The 12,380-nt window shown below is 49.0% G+C and overlaps 1 protein-coding gene across 9 annotated transcripts in view; it reads left to right on the top strand.

The window, feature by feature from the left end:
- The window catches only part of CLEC16A (C-type lectin domain containing 16A), a 203,171-nt gene that overhangs the window by 53,690 nt on the left and 137,101 nt on the right, over nt 1–12,380 (top strand). For 8 of the 9 annotated variants that reach the window (XR_009349328.1, XR_009349329.1, XM_059155105.1 and 5 more), the window contains one exon: nt 3,123–3,354. Coding sequence is in view for 7 of the 9 variants with exons in the window: in XM_059155105.1 (XP_059011088.1) it covers nt 3,123–3,354 (232 nt within the window). In the remaining 2 variants the exon portion in view is untranslated. The remainder of the gene's footprint in view (nt 1–3,122; nt 3,355–12,380) is intronic. The other variant, XM_059155102.1, reaches the window with a different exon arrangement.

The following is a 12,380-nucleotide window of genomic DNA, read 5'->3' as shown; positions in this document are numbered from 1 at the left end:
AATTGTCCACTGTCACATGGAGAGTCCTGAGAGGCCAGTAGCCAGAAGGCTCTTGACAGGAGCCACAGGAACAGTCATGAATCTCTGTCCACATTTCCCAGCCAGGCCTTGTCAGCTTCTTCATGGTAATGGCGGGGTTTTGATGCTGTCGGTATTAAGAAAAACACAGGCTTTTGAATATAAAAGAAAAAAAAAGGAACAATAAAGTTCAAAGTTCTAATGTCCAAATGATTCCTGATGAATTTTTTTAAAAAGGTTAACATGCATACCAGATTAGAAATTTCAGACCAGATGGAAAGGTCTAGAAATGAAAAAATGCAAGTGTGCTTGTGCAGGTACAGGATCAGAGATGAAATCTTTTATCCCCCAGAGATGAAATCCTAAGATATTTGTAGGCCGCTTTCCAGGAAAAGCCGTTCACAGCATCACATGGAGCCTTTGAAGAGATTTACCTGTAGGGGGCCTGCTGAGTTCCCCGCTCATGCTTCTCCACCCTGGTACCAGTTTGGAATCCATGCACATAGCTACAAAAAGACCTGGGTCTCCTTAACATGTTCGTGGATTCCCATTCTATGGGCAGACCGTAATGACCTAACCACTCTCCTGTTGATGGACATTTAGGTTATTTCCAGCTGTTCACTGGGTAGGGTTGCATTTTAAAGGTTTGAAATTTCCCCAGTAAACACGTCCTCCCAACACCTGACCATCGAGAAGAGCAGATCCCTTTGGAAAGTTTTTAAATTTATTTTCACAGTTGACTCTTACCTTTTTTTTTTTTTTTTTTTTTTTTTTTTTGGTAAGGAGGCAGGGAGAGGAAGGTGACTCCTATGTTGGATGCTTACTGAAAGAACTTTTACATCCGTGATTACGTTTAGTTCTAGAAGGCCAGAATTACCTACCCTGTGTATTAGACAAGGACTCTGATGCTCAGAGAGGACCCACAGCTCATGGCAGGGTCCAGCTGGGGATCACACTGCTCTGAGCAGCCCTGGGCCTCGCACGCTGGTTCGCTTCCCTTTGTTCTGCCACTTCTGTACATCTGAGTTCACACGGAGCTCGGGGAGAGGTTTCTACATCCATCCACGTGAAGTTTTACTTAGACCTCCTAACCGGGCCATGTTTTGCTCTGCGTCGGTCTCGGTTTTCTGTTTCAGAAAGCTTTGATTGCGTCTGGGAGTAAGTGGTGATCAGAGGAAGCAGTGACTTTATCTCAGGACCCTAATTTCCTGGGTTCGAGTCCTTCAGCAGAAGATGAAGGGGCTGTCCAGGGCTGTGTTCGACCACACAGCATCCTGAGTGGGTTCTGATGAATGCTGTCTGTCCAATGCGGTACCTCCGGGGGGCTCCCATCTCTGGGCTCCCACTCGTTGGTGTCTGTAATGCACTCAGCGTTTCCTGGGCAGTAGAATCCTATCTCAATTTATCTGTCATTTTTGTGGATGAATAATCTAAAATGAGTAAATAAAAATTAATGTTTGGATTTGGATGCTAATTTAGCTTCCAATTAGGTTTTGTTTTGAGCGTTATTGAAATTAATCTGTGCTTCTTGAGCACATTCCACTTACTGGCAAGGTACGGTGGCCCCCAGAGTACGGTGGGTGGTTGGTTGGGGGTAAATTCAGAAGATGGATAAACCATATCAAGATAATGGAAACGTTTTCTTTAAAACTTTTTCCTTTTTTAATGACAAAAGGATGTCTGGACATCATCCAGACCCTGAAAAGAGAGAAATACTTGAGTCAGAATCTGCCCCAAACAGACTAGTTTTCTTTTGTCTTTTTTTTCTTGCTAGACCCAGTCCATTTGCATGTAAACACTGTTTAGAGGGTACTGAGCCCAGAACTGAGTTTGAGCTCCTGAGGAAGCACCTGTATTTCAGGAGGAGCTTGAGTTTTGGGATTGGGCAGTCTTCAGTTCCACATCTGACTCTTGGCTCAGGAGCTGTGTGACCTGGGCATGTCACTTTGTCCTTTGGAGTCTCTGTTTTCATATCTGTAAGATGGGAGTGGCCATCCGCCTATCTTATGTTTGTTACCTGGACTGGGACACAACTCCGTGTTTCCCACAGGCCTCTTTCATTTCTCTTAGAAAGCCTCCTGACTTCTCAGGGGAGAACTTCTTTCAGCTTCCTTTGGGAACAAGTTTAACTCCCTGCTGGTACTTGCCAAGCCCCCCTTTTTAAGAGCCAGCATTTAGCTACATCTAGTGCACCTTGCTTTTTTTTTTCTGTTACTTATTTTTACCACAATAAGAGACACTGGTATTCCTTGCCCTATAGCAGTATACAGCTTCTTTTAACATACATTTATTTAAATTAGAAGTTAGGAATGCCTGAGTGGCCCATTCGGTTAAGCATCTGCCTTTGGTTCAGGTCATGATCCTGGAGTCCTGGGATTGAGCCGAGCTTTGGGCTCTCTGCTCAGCGGGGAGCCTGCTTCTCCTTCTCCCTCTGCCCCTCCCCCGTGCTCTTGTGCTCGCTTGCTCTCTCTCTCTCAAATAAATAAAATCTTGAAAAAGTCAGTAACAGCAGCATGCCATACTGAGGAACTAAACTGGGTGGATGGTAGGTGGGTTTTCAGCTCGGAGTTGGTCCGAAGGTTGTGGGTTATTGTTAAGCTGTTTAATATTGTTAAGCTGAATCTCAGATCGGCTACCTCCTGGCTCTTTGACTGTGGTTGGGTCCTCTACCACCTCAGAGCCTCTGTTTTATCATCTATAGAGGGAGGGAAATGATAGGAGAACCTCCTGGGGTCGTTGTCAAGTTCAAATGAGATAGTGCAGTCAGGGCCCTTAGAACAGCGTCTGGCACATGCAAAGTACCCTAAAGGTGTTGACCAGAAGGGCGTTTCCTTGACAAGCGATGGCCTTTGGGAAGCCCACGGCTGGTGTTGGTAAAGTGCTGAGTTTCTGACTTAGGGTGGTGGGCTTGAGTAGATGGTAGCTGGTGCTCTCGTTCTGATGACTTAACCATGGTGGTGTTCATCATCGTCCTGATGACGAAGTAGGAGGTAGACTTTTTTTTTGTTCCGGAAATAGAATTTCTTGGGGCAGCAACTCTAGGCAGCTTGACAATGGTGTCGGGCGAGATTCCAAGGTTCCAATCCGTGTGTTGACTTCCCTAGGCCAAGCCCAGCATTCGGTGCTTCATTAAGCCCACCGAGACACTTGAGCGCTCCCTTGAGATGAACAAACACAAGGGCAAGAGGCGGGTGCAGAAGAGACCCAACTACAAAAACGTTGGGGAGGAAGACGAGGAGGAGAAGGGGCCCGCCGAGGATGCCCAGGAAGACGCTGAGAAGACTAAAGGTACTGAGGGTGGTTCAAAAGGCATCAGGACGAGTGGGGAGAGTGAAGGTGAGTGCGCCCGTGAACGCCACCCTGCCGCCTGCGCCGCGAGCCGGGCTGTCCCTTGTGTCTGGTCCCCCTGTGTGTCCATGGGCACTCGTGTTCCTTCCCGACGCCAGTGTACCTCATTCTGCAGGCCCAGCCCTTTGCAGACAGCTGTGGGCAGGTACCCTGCCCTCATCGCACGGGTGACCCAGAGCAGGCTTCATGACTCGGAACCCTGTGCCTCAGTTTCTCCTTCAGTAAACAGAGGCTAGCAGATGGTATTTACTTTGTCATTCTGAGACTGGAGTGAGTGAATACGCATACCGTGCTCGGAGCAGTGCCTGGCCTGGGTCGCAAGCACTTGATGCTGTTACCGCTGTTGTCAGGCTCATTGCAGTTCTGTTCGTCCCCGTCACCTGCCATTCTGGTTTTTGACGTGGGTCGTTGTTTCCAGTGCACTGCAGGAAGAAAACCCATGTTTAATGAGATTATATACCTTTAAGACAATTATGTTTTGGGAGGATCCAATAATCAGATATCACTTCCTAGATTCTTACGTTAGGATTTGTCTGAAGTCTTGTCTTTGGACAATGAGCACAGTCTTTGGACTTGTCTTGTCTTCGGACAGTGAGTGAGGTACACCGGGGTTTGGGGCACATGTGCTCAAAAAGCCAATCATTCGTTCCTCTTTCTCTTTTGTATTGGGATGATTCTGGGTGAATTTCCACCTTGCTCTGACTCACATACTAACACTTTCTCGATCTGGACAATGGTGTGTGCTCTGGAATTAGGCAAGCTTCAGCCGTGCAGGCTCTCTGGTGGCAGGGGTTGGGTGCACAGCCACACAGATGGGGTCTCTGGCCACGGCCCGGGCACCCGGGGTGGAGCAGAGCATGGGGTAGAAATGGGATCGGGGCTCTGCTCGCTGGAAGTGAACTCCTCTGACACTTCCTGCAACACACGCACGGGCTGTCCTCAGCTCCCGCTGTGGGCTGTCCTCTTGGGTGCGGGGCTGGTTGTGGCTGCTCCAAAGCCAGCAGCTGTCGTTGGCCCATCAGTCTGGACTGTGGGAGTCCCTAGTCTGGGAGGGTCTGAAACTGGAAGATGGAGGAGCTCCGTAAATCCGTGGCTGGGAACTCATTTGATTTGGGCAGTTTGCTGTGATTTCGGAGCCAGAACCCAACCCCGTCTCCACCCTGCTGGCCCCATTCTGAATCTCTTGGCAGTTCTCAGGAAATGCCAAGATCCCATTTTGATAAGTCTAACTGAAGTATCTCTCTGGTGCCGCCCAGCCCCCTTTGTAAGGCTGAGACCCCCGCATGCTTTTATTCCTGTTCAAAGTGTGCAGGAAGCGCTTTGACAAAGGAATTCCTATTTGGCCCGGGACACGATGCCAACAAGTATGTCTTTGGTGGGGAGGTGAGGGGCAAATGCAAGGTAAGCAAGCCATCTTAGTTGGCTTAGTTGCATCTTTTCTCTCTCTCTCTTTCTCTCTCTCTTTTTTTTTTTTAAACTCAGGAGAAAGCTGTCTGGTTAAAAACCCTGGGGTTTAGTTGTCCTGTGGCCACCCTGGGGTAAGGGAGGAGGATCTCACCCCATCTTGTACTCTGTGTTCCTGTCGATTTTGTTTTGGAAAGATGCTACCTCTTTCATTCCAGTCCTTTTAAGGGCTGCTCTCTAACCAGGCCTGGCCATGACTAACCCTGGTGTGGACAGGGCAGGCTTGGCCGCAAGCACACAGGCAAGTGAGTCAGCCCGGCCGCCCGGTCCTGGCGTGCGGGGCTGCAAGCGGCTTGGCTGGGCTGCCTGCCGTTCCAGCTCGCTGTTGGGATGGAGGTGATGACTCCCCAGATGCTGAGCCTGCCTGTCCTCTGCCCGGGGCAAGGGGAAAAACATTGACCAGCCCCCAAAAACCTGTTTCCTGGGTGCTTTCTCGGCCAGGTTGAACCAGACAGGGCCCCGGCATCTCCCCCAAAGGTTTTGCTTGGACAGTTGATGCTGATGTTAGAACTTTAGTTGAACATGACTCTCAACGGTCGCCCCCACCCTTGACATTTTGGTGTCCTCCTATTTTCTCGAACACACAGTAGTCATTCCAAAGTATTATGGACCTCTCATCTTCCCACCCAGCTCAACATAAGTAAATACAGCTCCCACAGGCCTGTCTAGCAATGAGATACCTCACTGGGCGGCGGCAGCTCAGGTGAGCGGGGCTTTGTGTGTGGTGAATTTGACTCTTGCTTATTCTTAGATTTCAGGTGTGGCCGGTGGGTATCCTCTCCTTAGACTGTGTCTGTGTGAAACCAGGCAGCTGTTAGGTCCTGCGACTTGGAAGGGCATCAGGCCACAGTGTCCATGTGGGATGTGCTAAGAGATGGGATGCCTTGCAGTCAAGTCTAGGTTTATTGTGAGCCTCGACTGGTCTCCCCAAGCTCTGTACCTCAGTTTCCCCGTCTGGAAATTGAGTATTAAAAAATGTAATTCACGTGGTGCTTTTTTTTTTTTAATGAATTTATGTTAGGATTCTTGTGGTTATGAGAGTCAGAAATTCAACTCTGACTGGCTTCAAAAGGGTGACTATTGTTCATGTCGCTGGAAGGCCTGGGCAGGGCAGGCCCCGAATGTAGATGACCACCGGCAGCGCGAGGCTCGCATCCTGCCCGCCTACCACTGAGTAGAGAAGGAGCTGCTTCTTCCCGTCGGCAGCTCCAGTCTGGGGGCCAATGCCCTGTGACACTGATGGGCCTGGCTCACCCGTTGCTGTAGAAGGGTGTTCTTTGCCGACTGGTCACACTTGGGTTGCTTGTTGATCCCATGATAATGACTCCCTTGGTAAAAAAGAAAATAGGGTGGGTCCATCAGAAGAAGGGGGCATGGGTGCTGAGCCAGCAGAAACAGCAAATGCTCCCCGAGAAAGCTGCACTATTTCTGTGTGCTCCTTTGCCCTTTGGAGGTGGCTCTGTGGCTCTTCTCCTCTCCGGATGACTTTTCTCTGGCGGGCTTCTTGTCCTGTCCCTGGATCTAGAGGCTTGTTGACATCCTGCTTGTAATCAGCGCAGGCGGCTCTGGAGTGAAGAGATGCCGGCAGCAACTTCCCCTGCAAACCCTGGCATCCCCGCACTCGTGGGGGAAATCTTGCCTTGGTGAGGTGGCAGAAGGCACAGGCATAAAAAGGCGTGTGGTCACAAGTCACAATTTTGCCATGACCTGATTTAAATGTGGCATTAACATGTTCTTTTTCTACAAATGCAACCAGAATTCACACCTCCTCCACATTGAAGCCCAGACAAGGAAGTAGTGTGAAATGAGTGTGTGCCTCTGGACCCCTCTGCTTGGCTTCGGGTCCCAACTGATGAGTGACTCATTTTGAAACTGAGAAAATCACAGGGCCCCTACATTTGCAGAAATTGCACACTAAAAGGAAAAAGAGGGGTACCCTCGTGCCTGTGGCCAAATAAGTGTTCACTCGATGCATGTCAGTGTGAAAGGACAGTTGTCTCTTTTTGGAGCCACTCAGAGCAGTAATTTAATAAGCAGACCTAGAACAAGAGAGCGAATTGTTTTCACTTCTTGTCTGAAAAGTAGGATGTAGTTTTGGTGTTTGCCTATGGAAAAAGTAGGCGCTGATTTCATGTCCTCAGATTAAAGACCTACTCTTTTCTTGAATCCCAGCAAGGGCACGGAGTGAAGAGTCCATCCCCGATTTTGAAAATGCCAGGTCAGCTGGGAGTTGAGGGGTGCCCAGATGTTGGGAACCCCAGCTTTGCCTGTTTTGTTTTGTTTTTGTTTTTTTTCCTTTCCTTCTTTTGAAGCCTCCATTGAAATAAAATGGAATCCTGGCCTCATTTCTGGCTCCTTTTGCAAAGCCAGAGCCAAGCCCACGGCTGGCAGAGTTTCCTGACTGGGACGAACTGTGGATTAGTGGATTAGCCACTGGTAGGTGAGGGTCTGACTCCTAGACCCTGGAGAGGCTGCTCCTGAGCAGCTCTGTGACCCTGGGCAAGTCATTGCTTCCCCATGGGAGGCTTCCCAATGCACAGCCCTCAGGCTGACGGAAATGAGAGCATCACTGTCTCAGCATTCAACCATGTGGCCCAGGAGCACTGCAGAGACAACCTGGCCAAGGCGGAGAGCAGAGTGAGGAACTTGGAAGGACCGTGTGTGTTCAGGCAACCCCCTGCCACTCCCTACTGCGAGTTTCCACGAAGCTGGTTCTGTTCATTTGTCTAACGAATTAATGAGGTGGCTGTGTGGGTGAGTGTTGGGGGGGGTGGGGGGCGGACATCAGGAAGGGAGGGAGGATTAGGAGGCTGGGCCACCATCGCAGAGACGTGAGAGTGCCACCTTTTCAAATGGGCTTAACTAGTATAAGGAACTTCCTAGAAAAAAACATTTGGAATGCAATCTTGTGCTGTTCAGTCAAGGAAAACAACAAAACAAAGGAAGAGGTTCCCCCAAATCCCCAGCTCATACACACCCTGTGGTTGCCAGGTGCCTCTGGAAATTCTGCTCCAGGGCCGGCCAATCACATGCAGGCCTTCCCTTATTTCCTAGGTAACCAGCAAGGGCATTTTTTCCTCCTTCCCTGAACGTTCTCGTTAGGGCCTTCTTATTCTCCCCTTCCCCCTTTTTATTATCTGTCCTCATTTTGATTCCTGGAATGTAGAACACAGAGGGCAACTCAGAAAATCCTTGAGTCTGTGAAGTCAAAGACTGTCGGGAGGTCATGCCTGCCATTTCCCTGAAAAGCACTTCATTTACCAAATATTAATCAGACTAGAATGTACATCATCCTGGGCAAGTTGATGGATCATTGCTTTTTTATTTAAAAAATCAGAGTGTCAGAGCATCAGGGAAGCTCCCGGGTCTGGCCAGAGTTGTCATTTGGAGGGGGAAAGGTTGACATCCTCGGGTGCTGGGGGTCCTTCAGGCTCGCCTGTCCATCCACACTGTTGTGCAACCCGCACCGCCGTCCGTCTCCGTAGCTCTTTTCATCCTCCTGAACGGAAACTCCGTCCCCCTTAAAACACGTAACTCCCCGTCTTCCCACCGCCCCTCTGGCAACCATCTTTCCACTTTCCAACCTTCCAGTTTGGTCCTCGTGACTAGTGCTGCTCTGCTCTGCCCATGGCTACGCAAATCCTGTCCTGTTCTGGGGGCTTTTATGCAAATGACAAGAGGTTGAGGGCCGTGGCAGGGCCTGTGAGGCCTGAGGAGCTGGAGATTGGGGTTCCCAGGCTGCCCAGCCTCATGAGGAAGGTCCTCGACTCCCAGAGGCTCAAGGCTATAGTTGTGGAAAGGGGTTGTACCACCCAGGCTGGGGTGCAGGAGCCCTTCACGATGGTGGGTCCAGGGCCTGGTGCTGGGACTGTAGCCACACAGGAGCTCCTTGCCAGGACGTGGCTGATGGGCTGTGCCGAGAGAGGAGCCCCCCTAGCAGCAGGGCAGAGGCCCACCTCCTCGATCTCTCTCTGCCTCAGTGTGCCCTCCTGTAGAATGCCGATGTCAGGCCAGCTCAGCACTGCTCCAGCTGTGGGGCGCGGGGGTGTTTGTAAGTGGGATGGGGCGGTGAGAAGACTCTTGTTGACATCAGCCATCCGCTGCAGCCCAGCCGCACGTGCTGTCCCTCACGCCTCCCTCACGTCCCCACGCGCCTCCACTCCGCCCCCCCCCCCCCCCCCCCCGCCGTCCCAGTCCACAGCAGGCCTCGCTCCTGGTTGTTCCCTCATGGCGTACACTTTCACACTTGCTTCCTATTTACACCAGCTGTATGCTTAGAGGACTAAGGAGGCTTTTTTTTTTTTCATTTGAAAATAATTTCAGATTTATAAGAATTAGGAGAAACAAAAATAGTATAAAGAACACCTGTTTACCTTTTACCCGGGTTCATCTTGTAACATGTTATGGCCCATTTGGTTTCTTATTTATGTTTTCCCTCTCTCTGTCCACACACACACATATACACACACACACACACACACTTTTTCTGGGTGAGTTGCATCTATCTTGTCGCTTCGCTCCTACGCGTGTGAACACCCAGTTGCTAAGAATTGGGCTTTAGCTTGAATGACCCCAGGGCAGCTGTCCACGCCAATGTGGGTTTCTGCTGTCCCTGTCCAGTTTGTCTGTTGGCCCGATAATCTCTGTTCTAGGGTATTTCCCCCACCAGCCTGGGGTCAAGTAGTGCCTTTAGTAGTCCCGTCTCTCGGGCCTTTATGACCCTGGAACATCTTTCCACAGCCTTCTCTTTCACAACCGTGACATCTTTTAAGAATGCACAACCTCTCCCTCCTTTGTTTTAATAAAATACTCCCTCGTCTGTCTTTGGTGTTTTCTTTGTGATTACATGGAGGTTACGCATTCTTGGGTGGACTGTGGTGTAGGTGGTGTCCTGTCTTTCTCAGAGTGTCCCACCCGGAGGCATGTGCTGTCCCCCTTACCCTCACGGGTGACATGAATACTGGTCACCTGCTGTGGTGACCCTTCTCTCTGCTGTATAATTGCTTTCTCTTTTCTTTACAACTAATTCACAGGGAGGCACTTAGAGATCATACAGTCATGCTGTGCCTCAGTACAGTGCCCCTGGGAGCCCGCATTCGCTGATGATACTCGCCTGATCCCATCTTCACCAGACTGGTGGCAAAACGGTCATTTTCCAACATCAGCCCTCTCTCCGTGTTTAAAAATCAGCCCTCAGCATTCCATTGCAAGCAGGATTTCTCCCTTCTCCCCCATTTCTTTATCAGTTCTTGGCACAGACTCAAGGATTTCAGTTTTTCGTGGTTTGTATTTCATTACTGACTGAATTCATCCAATGCTCAAATTGTCCCAGACTTGGCCTTTGGGAACCCTTTTGCACTGGCTGCTGTGTCCTTGTGCTAAGCTCCCGTCATTTCTTTTGAGCAATCCTTATACTTTCTGGCTTGATAAGGTATTCCACGTTCATCTTGGAATGGTTGGGGAATGCCCATCCCTGACACAAGCCATTTCTCTGGAAAACCCTGCTTCCGGCACCTGGGTGGCTCAGTGGGTTGAGCCTCTGCCTTCGGCTCAGCTCATGGTCTCAGGGTCTTAGGATTGAGCCCCGCATTGGGCTGTCTGCTCAGCAGGGAGCCTGCTTCCTCCTCTCTGCCTGCCTGCCTCTATGCCTACTTGTTATCTCTCTCTCTGAAATAAATCTTAAAAAAAAAAAAAAAAAAATCGCAGGGATTTGTTGAAAAAAAAAAAAAAAAAAAGAGAGAGAAAAACCCTGCTTCCTTGCAGTGGACAGTGGTATTAGAGGCCAGGATCTGGGTGCCAGAAGGGCTGATGGCTATGGGGGTGCCTTGCTTTTTGGCCCTTTCAATGGACAGATCTAAAAAACGGATGCCTGTATATACACAAAATATACATTTACTCGTGCATACCTGTATATATGTACAGACATGCATATGCGTGTGCATATTTTAAAAATCATGAATGCGTAGCAATACCTCCAGTACTGAGACCAACGCAGATCTGTTCCCAGAGCGTTCTTTCTTGCCTTCCCTCATTCCAAATCCGTGTGTCACTTCTTCAGCGAGAGCCTTGGCTCCCAACAATGTCCACACGTTTGTTTGCTCAATCCTATAATACACCTTAAAAAGTTTCAGTTTGTTTATTGCTTATTAAACAGGAGATCACAGTGAGCCCACCCCTGCATGCCTCATCTGTCTCCCCACTGAGGGTATATGATCCAGGAGGATGTTTGTAGCTCCTTGTTAGTCTGCCCTTTCTTTGTTCTTTATTCCCCATCAGGATAGGTATAGCATGCATTAGAAAAAAATATTGGTCCTTTTTTTTTTTTTTTTTTTGGGGGGGGGGGTCTGGTAAGGGTTCTTCCTTCTCATTTTTATAGATTTAATTTCTTCTTCTTTTTTTTTTATTTAAATATATGGGTTATTAACAAATTTAAAACCGCGCAAAAGGGTAAGTTTAAGCAGTGTCCCTTTTTCCATATTCCATCCCATTTCTCTTCCCCTGGTAGATAACCAACTTGGCTGCTTTCTGGAATAGCCTTCCCACGTTTGTTTTTGCGAGAATAGGAGGATCTATAAATGCTTGCTTTTTTTCTTTTTCCTTTTAATATTTTATTTATTTGTCAGAGAGAGAGAGAAGGCACAAGCAGGCAGAGTGGCAGGCAGAGGCCGAGAGAGAATCAGGCTCCCCGATGAGCCAGGAGCCTGATGTGAGACTCGATCTCAGGACCCTGGGATCATGGAGCCGAAGGCAGCAGCTTAACCGACGGAGCCACCCAGGCGGCCCCGTTTTCTTAGTCTCCCTTCTCTCTTACACACAGGGTAGCACATTGTAAACACTCTCTTTTTTCTTCGCTTAGCGGCTTCTCTGGAAATCACTCCGTATCAGTTCACTGAAGTCTTCCTCATTCTGTTTTACAGCTGCTGTGTGTGTCTGTACCAAAGTTTATTCAACCGATCTTTACGCTTGGACAGTTAGGTAGTTTCCAATATTTTGCAATTACAAGTAATACTTCAGTGAATTGCCCTTGTGTGTCTGCATTTTTATATTGTAAAGGGGTGTATCTTCCAGATAAATCCCTGCAAGCCGGGTTGCTCAATTGAGGGGTATAATGTGATTTAACGCCCCCCTCCCTTTTTTTCTTAAGTTTCATTTTTTTAAGTAATCTCTACACCCTGTGTGGTGGTTGAACTCTCAACCCCAAGATCACGAGTCACACCCTCCACTGACTGAGCCAGCCGGGCGCCCCTCAAGTTTCCTTTTAAAGTGTATTTAAATCAAAAGAAAAAAGTGAGATCAGATAAAATGATGAGATAAATAAAAAATAGTATGGGCAACACATAAACTTGGCGAGCATCCAAGAGGCGGGCAAAGAACTGAAGCTGAAACAAAACTGAGCTGGGTTCTTGCCACCTTCCCTTCAGATTCCAAAATAGAGACCCAGATGGGATGAGGGCTTGTGGTATGTTGTAGCAGGTTCAAGTGGAGTGGGAATTCGGCGTCAGAGCCCGAGTCCTGGCCTCCGTGACTGCCCATGGAAATCCGTGCCCACA

This window comes from Mustela lutreola, chromosome 17, assembly GCF_030435805.1.
Source record: "Mustela lutreola isolate mMusLut2 chromosome 17, mMusLut2.pri, whole genome shotgun sequence".
NCBI lineage: Eukaryota > Metazoa > Chordata > Mammalia > Carnivora > Mustelidae > Mustela > Mustela lutreola.
This window is presented reverse-complemented; position numbering and strand designations above follow the sequence as displayed.